This window comes from Physeter macrocephalus, chromosome 14 (genome assembly GCF_002837175.3).
Source record: "Physeter macrocephalus isolate SW-GA chromosome 14, ASM283717v5, whole genome shotgun sequence".
Classification (NCBI taxonomy): Eukaryota; Metazoa; Chordata; class Mammalia; order Artiodactyla; family Physeteridae; genus Physeter; species Physeter macrocephalus.
In genome coordinates, this window is record NC_041227.1 from 99,914,447 (window position 1) to 99,925,146 (window position 10,700).

Here is a 10,700-nt window from a genome sequence, read left to right on the forward strand (position 1 = left end):
AGCCATAGCCGCTGAGCCTGCGCGTCCGGAGCCTGTGCTCCGCAACGGGAGAGCCCAAAACAGTGAGGGCCCCACGTCCCGAAAAAAAAAAAAAAAAAAAAAAAAAAAGATGGCTCCAAAGTCCAAGGAAGAACATGAAGTAGCATAATTTGCCTTAACAACTGCGGCAGGTCTGTCTATTGGAGTCTAAGTCAACGACTTTGAGAGAGGTTTGGGGAAAGGGGGAGCTGGAAGAAGGGGAGACCTCCCAGCTTCATGTACCCCTCAATTACATTCTTTCAGCAAATATTTAAAAATGAATATCTAGTATGTGCCAGGGACTGCTTCCGTACTTTGGATATATCAGCTGGGTACATTCTACCATGGGAACAAGCAAGGGGGAAGGAGGGCTGAGGGGGGACGGGGGGAAGCAGACAATAAGTACAGTAAGTTTTATGGTTTGTTAGAAGGGGATAAGTGCTGCGAAAAGAAAGTAGAGAAAGGTAAGGGAGCAGTCTGAGGGGTGCGGGTGGGCAGTGGTTGGGTGACCTACAGGAGAGGCTGGTTTCATTGAGAAGATGAGAATTGAGCTGAGACTTGAAGGAGGTGAGGGGATTAGCCAAGCAGATGCTGAGGAACTAGGCAGAGGGGACAGTTAGTGTAAAAGCCCTGGGGCAGAGTGTGTCTGGCATGTTTTAGTTTTAGAGGAAGAGCACAGAGGCCAGAGAGATTGCAGTGGAGTGAGCAAGGCGACAGTCATAGGAGATGAGGGAGTTTCTGAAGGAAGTGTGTCCATATCACTTAGGGCCTTGTAGGCCAGTTTAAGGACTTTGGGTTTTGTTCTGCTTGAAGTGGGCATCCATTGCAAGTTTTTGTGCAGAGAAGTGACCGGATGGCTTTGTTTTTAAAGGATCAGTGGGCTGCTGAGTTGGAAACAGACTGTAGGCGGGGCCTGGAAGAAGCAGAGTAACCTGTTAGGAGGCTCCTGCAGAATCCAAATGAGAGATGACGGTGACTCAAACAGCTGTGGAAAAGATGGGGTGCGGATGGATGCTGGCTGTGGTCTGGAACCACCTTCATGTGCCTCCAAAATTGATCTAATCCAGTTCCAACAGTGGTTCCTATTCTATTTTTAATGGCCTCATGTCATTGCTTATTAAATTGAGATCTGTACGTCCCACTTGACTTTTCTGAATTATTTTCCCAGGTCTTAAGTCTGTGTGAAAATGACAGTTCTTTACTTCAGAGGCCAGTGGGCACAGTACCAGGTACTGTACACAAATTATAGGGGAAGTAGTCCTTGATTTGTTTAATCAGGAAGACAGTGTTGGCGAAGATAAGCAGAGACAAAGAGCCAACAGGCTCAAGAGGAAAAACAAGAGAATTATGTGGAATTTTTTTTCAGCATAGTGCCAATCAGTTCTCTGAAGTGACAGCATCTGTGTTTCTGGGTCAGATGAGATGAAGATAAATAAATCTCACTTTGGAAAAGTAACATATAAGTTCTCTGAGTTTTGGTTTCCTTATCTGCAGGATGGTTATAATCAAATAATTCTTGGTCTACCTATTTCACAGGAGTGATGTGAAGATCGGAAACAAAAATGAGAAAGCAGGTGTGAAAAACACTTTGCAAACTGAGTGATATTATGATTGAAAGAGGAGGCAAAACCTAGAGATCGTGTCTCTGCATAGAAGAACTGTGCCCTCTAGCCACAGGGATAATGGGATTTCAGTGTGGCATGTCTTGCCACCTCCTGGGAGCCACTGTTTCAAAATCTACTTAATAGGCTTTTCATCCGTCAGTGTAGTTCCAGTTCTGCCCAGCTTCTAAATTAATGTCCATCCCTGTTGGCAGCTCATCTCTTAGGTCTCATCTGCTAGGTAACTGAGTATTAAGGTGGAAAAAGTTTGTAAATACAAACAGTCTATTCCCAGTGCTGATGGAATTGCAATATTAGCTTTTCTTTGGCTAAGAATATTTGAACAAGGATTCCCCCACTTTAAGGAGATCTACAAAAAATGCAAAGTTATGAAATGGATAATTTAGGAGATGATGCTTTATTACAAAATAATTCATTTTAAATAGGGAACATTAGGTACATTATATTTAAGTGGAAATCTCCTTTAGAGATTATTCTGTAATAATACTAGCAGGTTGAAAGGGCTATTTGAGAGGCCTTACATATTGCTGTTGGGCTTACATATCCAGAAGTTAGATCATCTTGTCAAATCTCTCATTTGTAGCTATGGAAACTGAGCATTGGAGAAATAAACACTTGTTTGATGTTATTTCTCTTGTATCCCACAGTTTCTCCTGGGGTAAACAGACCATAGGAATCAGTTCATACTAATCAAACTCCAAAGAGCCTAATCCATGCACTAAAATGACATTTTAAAAATTTACACAGATTTGCCTAAAGAGAGAGAGGCTAATCCATTTCCTTGAGGCTTTAGCTGCTATTAAGCTCTACCTGCTTCCAAGGACGTCAGCCAGAAGGCAGTGCCTACGTCCATCTCATTTTCCAATCTCACCTTTGCCTGTCACAAGGGATCCAATCTGAACCTTGGATGTGAGGGTTAGGTGACAGCTTGGGGGGGCAGTACTGTTTCTGCAGGGAACAGCATGACTCTCAGGTTCTTCAGAGTGTGCTTGACCTTTCGCCTTTTTTCCAAATACACAAGGTTGACTTTCACTTTGCTCCTAGAACCAAGACACTGCAAGGTAGCCACAGTCTAATTTAGGATGAATGTGGGCCATTTGGCTTCTGTCTGAGCTTCTGGAAAGAGAAAAGCCAGATAGGATAATGAAGCCAGTTCTTAATCTGAATGGTGCCCAGCCAACCCACTTCCGTTCATGGCCCACTGCTGTACTTTCTTCTCTTTTTTCTTCAGTTCTTCCTCAGCATGTATCTATGGTACTAAATATACAAGCCCTGCTGTTCCCCCTTCCCGCCGTGGGTCCCATGAAGATCGGTGACTGCAGTAAATGGAGCCCAGAGAGATGCTCCGAGGTTGTTCTTTCTAACGCAGAGCCGCTTGAGTGCCTCCTCCTTCTCTTTCCTCACCCCGTCTCTTTGATTTTTGCAGCCATGGCTTAGGTAACAACAGTTAATTAATTTATTTATATTGTATAAGTGAACATTTTATTTTTAATTTATTTTTTGTTACATGTATCTATTCTTTTTCAAATTCTTTTCCCAATTAGATTGTTACAGAATACTGAGCAGAGTTCCCTGTGCTATACAGTAGGTCCTTTTGGTTATCCATTCTTTTTTTTTTTTTGAAGAACTTTTTGTTTCAATTAATCAATTTATTATTTTATTTATTTTTGGCTGTATTGGGTCTTTGCTGCTGCATGCGGGCTTTCTCTAGTTGCATCGAGTGGGGGCTACTGTTCGTTGCAGGGTGAGGGCTTCTCATTGTCGTGGCTTTGGCTTCTCTTGTTGTGGAGCATGGGCTCTTCAGTAGTTGAAGCACGCGGGCTCAGTAGTTGTGGCTCGCGGGCTCTAGAGTGCAGGCTCAGTAGTTGTGGTGCACGGGCTGAGTTGCTCTGTGGCATGTGGGATCTTCCTGGACCAGGGCTCGAACCCGTGTCCCCTGCATTGGTAGGCGGATTCTTAACCACTGCGCCACCAGGGAAGCCTGGTTATCCATTTTAAATCTAGCAGTGTGTACATGTCAGCCCCAAACTCCCTAACTATCCCTCCCCCACCCCACCCCCACACACCCTTCCCCCCTGGTAACCGTAAGTTCATTCTCTAAGTCTGTGAGTCAATAGCAGTTCATTTAAAAATGGGTTTCCAGGGACTTCCCTGGTGGCGTAGTGGATAAGACTCCGTGCTCCCAATGCAGGGGGCCCGGGTTTGATCCCTGGTCAGGGAACTAGATCCCACATGCATGACACAACTAAGAGTTCACATGCCACAACCAAGGAGCCTGTGAGCCGTAACTAAGGAGCCCACCTGCCACAACTAAGACCTGGTGCAACCAAATAAATAAATTAATTTAAAAAAAATAAAAGATAAAAATGGGTTTCCAGAAAGCCTCTCAGGGGAATACATAGCTTTTAAACAGGATATTTGAGATCTGGGCTCGGACTGGGGGAGACAAGCATCTTTTAAAGGTAAAAATGTTCAGGAATGGCAAAACGATTTTTCAAGGGCCCATTCCCTACCTCGCATTAGCATAGCCCTTTGAGAGGCAGCAGTTCCACTTGGCAGCTGCTGTCTCTGAGTTCTGGGGGAAAAAAAAGGTCAGGGTTGACTGGGTACTTCTTCTTGAGAATTCTGGGCACTGGAGAGGGAGATACAGAAGAATGCAGTTCCTTCTCATAAAACTTGCACTTGGGGAGATCAGACATTCCCTCAAAAGGACTTCAAGATTTATGCAAGTGGGAGTTAGCCTAGTATAAAGAAAACTGGATACCAGTCTATTATCCTTAGGGAAAAAGAAGGTAAAAGAGTTAACTAAGTTAATGAAAGACTAACCAACCCATTCCTTCAAGCACTGCCTATTATCTCTTCTCCTTCCTGTTTTATCTACCTTCTTGTATTAAAACTTTTGAAATTTTAATATCGTTGGACCAGATATCTCTCCAGGTTCCTATAGAATGATAGGTTATAGTTATTTATGCTTTTTGGCACATAACTCACAGGGTGTTGTGAGTTTTCTTCATTTGTTAAATTTGTTACTGCTGCACCTTATGCTGTTTGGCCTTAACTTTGGTCAGCTAATTTTAGAGATGAACTGTTTAGGACACTTTGAAAAATCATGTCTTAAATAAACAGTTATCAAAGAGCAGCAAGCGGTGCCATTCCACTCTCACACCCTTTCTCAGCTCTTCCCACCCAAGAGCATCCCCATCTATTTGGATGTAATGCCTTAAAAAAGGAAGACAACATCTTATGAAGGGTTATGAATTTAGGAGTCTAAGGTGCTGACAATACTGAAACTCTGACAGTACTTTCCAGGAAAGAAAGCCATCTCACAGTGAAAGGAATTTTGATGTTAGTTACATGAACAAAATGGAAGAATGCATCACACTCTCTGAAGACTTCTCACCATGAAACAGCTATCTCTCTGGGTTGAATAACATGGGGAAAGCATCATCAGCTGAGTATTGGCTGTATCTCTATCTGGCAGAATAGACCCCCAAACACTTTCTAGGCTTCTCTTTGGATTTCCCAGAATGCTAGGCTAGAGAAGTACTTACCTTTCTTGTTAGCATCATAGGATGTAATGATGGGGCTGAAAACCAAGATGGTATCCATGTTAGCTTGGGCACATTCTCCTTGCAGAGACAGTATGCTGCTGGTCTGTCACAGCCACTTATAGCCTTGTCTCTAAATTCTTTCACTGCCTGGAACCAGGTTTGACCCTGGGAGAGTCTGGTTCCACCCTAATTATTTTGCCACATTTCCTGACGGGAGAGAGGACCAAGTTTGTTTGTTAATGATTGATTCAGAAGATCTTCACCTAATTTCACTGCTGGTGCCGACATAAGGAGCTGTAATTACCTAGAGCTTTCCCCGGGAGAAAGGGCATAAACACCCAGTGATATGCTTTACAAATACTCGCAGAGAGACACGTAGACATTCGCATACATGCTCACTGACACAGGCACGGCTATTCACACACCGACATAAAGAGATGGAGAGATTTCTGTTAAGGAAAGTGATTTCTAGAATAGAGCAGGAAACTAGGACTGAGTGAGTCAGTGAGTTACACTGGCGAGGGCACTGGACTAGGAATCAACGGAACTGGGTTCCAGTTCAGCCCATGTGGTTAAGTGTGGCACAGTGAGAAAAGTTTCTTGGCTTCTATGGATCGCAGTTTTCCCCTCTGTAAATGGAGCGTTCCAACCCGGTGATCTCTAGAATTCTTTCACAGTTATACATATAAACTTACCTTAGTACAGACATACCTGTCTAGTTTTGCACATTTTCACACTCCCGAATAGTGAAGTGAGTGTAGGTGGACCACATTCCTATGACTGCTGGGCTGAGAGGTGAGGAAGAGCTAAGTACACTAGGTGAGTGGTACTGCCTGCAGTTTGGGAAGGCTTTCCTACACAGGTAATTGTTGTAGAAGATTTTTCTAAAATTGTATCCTTTAGATTTTTCTAAAATTGTAGACTTTGTGATAGCATAGCTAGGGGGATCATAGCAATAATGAAGATCTACTCAGACCCTCTGAAGTCTCTTTACCCACTGTGAGTGTACTTACTCCATTGGAGCCATTATAGGTTTGATTATGGGTAAGAAGGTTCTAGAGGCTGACGCTCTGATAATGATGTAAAGGGAGCTTGATTCAAAGGACTTTCCATAAGGGATTTCATGAGGTCTGAGTCAAAGCATAATTTAAATACTACCCTGTTTCCTGACATTTTAATTCAGGTTGAAATCTGGCTAAATTGAGCATGAAGGGAAATCTTGGGAAAACAGAAAGGACAGAGGTGTCACTGAAGGACATGTTTCCTGAAATGTGGACGGAGGGGAGGAACTGCTGAACATGCAGCCACAGTGCCTTTCATTCCTTCCTTCCACAAGTCTTTATTATGCACCTACTGTGTGCCAGACACTGTTCTAGCAGTGAGCAAGGCCAAGTGTGAGTTCATGTGAAACAATGGGAAGCAGACAATAAACATGGTTGAAAATAAAATAGTGCAGAGGGATAACAATAAATAATATACAAATACACATACAAGATAATTAAAGATTGTGACAATCATCATGAAGCAACAAACAGGGTGATGAGGTGAAGGAGGAATGACAGAGGCCACTTTATTAATTATTATTATTATTATTTTGGCAGTTTGCAGGATCTTAGTTCCCCAACCAGGGATTGAACCCGGGCCCTCGGCAGTGAAAGCGTGGACTAACCACTGAACTACCAGGGAATTCCCAGAGGCCACTTTAAGTAGGGTGGTCAGGGAAGACTCCTCTCAGGAGGCGGCATCTGAGCTAAGAAAACCAGGAGAGTGGGTGTTCTAGAAGCCAAGAAAGGAGGGTATTTCAAGGAAGGAATGGATTTGTCCACTGGACAAACTGTCCACCGGATTTGACAATTCTGTAAGAGCAGTTCCAGCGGCATGGTGGAAGTAGGAGGCGGCTGAGAGGGAATTGGAGGTGAAGAAGTGTAGATCATCTTTGAAAGACATTTGGTTATGGAACAGAGGATAGAAGTGAAGCCAGCCGAGTAGAGGGAACATCAGTGCCTCAAAATTTTTTTTTTTTTTTTTGGCTGCATTGGGTCTTCGCTGCTGTGTGCGGGCTTTCCCCAGCTGCTGCGAGCGTGGGCCACCCCTCGTTGCGGTGCGCGGGCTTCTCATTGTGGTGGCTTCTCTAGTTGCAGAGCACGGGCTCCAGACGTGTGGGCCCCAGCGGTTGTAGCACGCGGGCTCAGTAGTTGTGGTTCACAGGCTCTAGAGTGCAGGCTCAGTAGTTGTGGCGCACGGGCCCAGCTGCTCCGCGACATGTGGCATCCTCCCGGACCAGGGCTCGAACCCGTGTCCCCTGCATTGGCAGGCAGATTCCCAACCACTGCGCCACCAGGGAAGCCCAGTGCCTCAAATCTTGATTGGTCCAGACCAGCATTGTCTCAGTTGCCTGATTCTAGCAGGGCTGGTAGGCAGAGAATAAAGGGGCTCCTCTGCCTTTCCTGGGCTTCATGGTTTTTGCTTACTATTTCCTTAACATGATTGCATTGTTCTCTGCTCCCTTATGGTGTCAGACACTTTCCCCTTCTGTCACTCTGTCTGAAATTTTCTGTAGATTAGTTCCTGGATGCCCCGTTAACAGTGCTGCCACCTTGGAGCAGGGGTAGGAAAGGCTCTGAGGGCTATTCTCATTCTCTGTCACAAGGTGGCAGAAGAGCTCACTCTTCCCAAAAGAGACCTTGTGCTCTTACAGAATGAAGCAGAAAAGTTTTTTTTTTACCGACTCTCAGACCCTTCCCAAAAGTCAGCCTGCAGGTTGGAGCAGCCATACTGTGGGGTACAGAGAAGTGGGAGAGCTTCATTAACGATTCAAAATATCCAGTAGTAGAAAAAACAGACCCAGAACTCTTTCTCTACTACTAGACATTTTTTTCTTTCCTATTACAGACATTTTTCTAAGTGTTTGCAGTATCTGTGGAGGAGAGGATTTCTCTCCTGATCTCATTTCCCCACAACAAAAATATCAAATTTAGGAGGAAAAAAAGCTATAACATAGGTGAGTTTTATGTTGTGTGCAGGTGAGAGATGTAACTCTGGAAGATAGTAGGAAACAGGGTGGGTCTGTGGGAGGAGTACTTAGGCTCTGTAATTGACTGAATGACTTTTGAGGAAGTCACTTACCTTCTCTGGCCTCTGTTTCAGTTCCTTTAATGAAATGGTTGGACAGGATGGTTTTGGAGGCCTCTTCCAGCTCTAAAATTATCATCTCAATGCCACACTCTGCTACTCTCTTTTAAGGGTGTATGTTTTTTATTTGTTTGTTTGGGTTTATTTTAACTTCTTTTATTGTGGAATATAGCATACATATAGAAGAGTATATAGAACATAAGCATATTTTTAATAATAATGTGAACATTATGTAATCATCACCCAAAGTAAGAAATTGAACATTGCCAGTAGCTAAGAAGCTCTTTGTATGTCTATCCCTCTGGTCACACTCCTTTCCCTTCTCCCGGTCATTATTTTCCCATGCTTTTTAAAAATAGTGAACTATCGGGGCTTCCCTCACGGCGCAGTGGTTAAGAATCCGTCTGCCAATGCAGGGGACTCGGGTTTGAGCCCTGGCTGCGGAGCAACTAAGCCCGTGCGCCACAACTACTCTAGACCCTGCGAGCCACAACTACTGAGCCCACGCGCCACAACTACTGAAGCTCGCTTTCCTAGAGCCTGTGCTCCGCAACAAGAAGCCACCGCAACGAGAAGCCCGCGCACCACAACGAAGAGTAGCCCCCACTCGCCGCAACTAGAGAAAGCCCACATGCAGCAACGAAGACCCAACGCAGCTAATAAATAAATTTATAAAAATAGTGAACTATCTACATATGTATCACTAAAAATACTTAAAAATTTTTTTACCTGCTCTTGCACTTATATAAATGGATAGATCATACCCTATGTATTTTAAAGTAAACTTTTTATTATGTATAACACAAAGTGAATACACCTCTCTTTATGTTGTCTCCCAGTCACTACCCACCATCAGGAGTAACCATTATCCAGATTTTTTACCACCACAGATGAGTTTTGCCTATTTTTGAACTATGTATAACAGGAAACACACTCTTTTGTGTCTGACTTTCTTTGCTCAACATTATGTCTGTAAAACTCATCCATATTGTTTCGTGTACCAATAATGTGTTCATTCTCATTGCTTTATAATATTTCACTGTATGAATGTACCATAACTTATTTATCTATTCTACTGCTGAGAGACATTGGGTTGCTTCCAGTTTGGGGCCATAAGGAACAGTGTTCCTGGGGCACATCTGAAAGTTTCTCCAGAGTATAAATCCAGAAATGGACACTGGGTTATAACATATGCAGGGTTCAGCCTCACTAATTAATGCCAACCTGTTTTCTAAGATGTTGTCCCCATTTGCTCTCGCATCTGCAGTATATGAAAATTCCTGTTGTCCCAAAGGGGCCAAATTGCCTTTGCAGTGTGGCACAACCGTGGGACCTAGCAGGGCCAGGCATACCCTCACAGTGCCAACCCTTTGATTGATGCTTCAGCCACAGCCAGTTCTCCTGTTTACTTGCTCCCTACAAGTAAGGGTAAAGGATTCAGATTAACCCTAGGTCCCTGATCACATGCTCTATTACCCTGGGAATATTGGCCTGGGGTGGGGTGGGGTAGTGAATTTAATAACATAATCATTCCTGAATTCGTTGAGCGTCCATTGGATATTTTGTTCTTGTACTGAACACTAGTGGAAATAGAGAGGGGCCCAGAGAGAATGGGGGAAGTAATATTTTCAGCATGCCTACTATGTTCCAAGTTTTGTATTAGAAACTTTACATTTTGGTTATAACATTTAATCCAAAACACAACCTTACAAGGGATGTGTTCTACCTCAGTTTTATAGACAAGGAAACTGAGGCTCAGAAAGGGGGTCATTTGCTCAAAGTCACAGAGCTAATTAGTGACAGTCAGGATTTAAAGCCTGGTTTACTTGATTAAAGAACCAGCTCTTTACAGTGCAGAACACAGAGAAGGCTGTGTCCCTGCTGCTCTGTTGGCTAAGATTGCCAATATCAAGAACCAGTTCTTCTCAGGTCTGCTTGCCTGTATTCACTCCCAGAACTATGCTAGTTAATTGATATGGCCATCTCATTCATTGATTTAAACTACATTTTATTTTAATTCATTTTTGGTTTCCTTTATCCTCTTTCTTCCTTTTCGTTTTCATTAAGAAATTTGAGGGGCTTCCCTGGTGGTGCAGTGGTTAAGAATCTGCCTGCCAATGCAGGGGACACGGGTTCGAGCCCTGGTTTGGGAAGATCCCACATGCCGCGGAGCAACTAAGCCCATGAGCCACAACTACTGAGCCTGCGCGTCTGGAGCCTGTGCTCCGCAACAAGAGAGGCCGCGACAGCGAGAGGCCCGCGCACCGCGATGAAGAGTGGCCCCCGCTCGCTGCAACTGGAGAAAGCCCTCGCATGGAAACGAAGGCCCAAAACAGCCAAAAATAAATAAATTAATTAATAAATTTAAAAAAAAAAC

At 43.8% G+C, this 10,700-nt stretch overlaps 1 protein-coding gene across 1 annotated transcript in view; it reads right to left on the minus strand.

Annotated features, from left to right (window-relative positions):
• Nucleotides 1–5,249, minus strand: part of C14H17orf78 (chromosome 14 C17orf78 homolog) — a 10,751-nt gene extending 5,502 nt beyond the window's left edge. Inside the window, 5 exon segments of the mRNA XM_024127794.1 lie at nt 2,512–2,604; nt 2,607–2,756; nt 2,912–3,072; nt 4,170–4,215; nt 5,192–5,249. Of these exon segments, the coding sequence (XP_023983562.1) occupies nt 2,512–2,604; nt 2,607–2,756; nt 2,912–3,072; nt 4,170–4,215; nt 5,192–5,249 (508 nt within the window).
• Nucleotides 5,250–10,700: the final 5,451 nt, after the last annotated feature.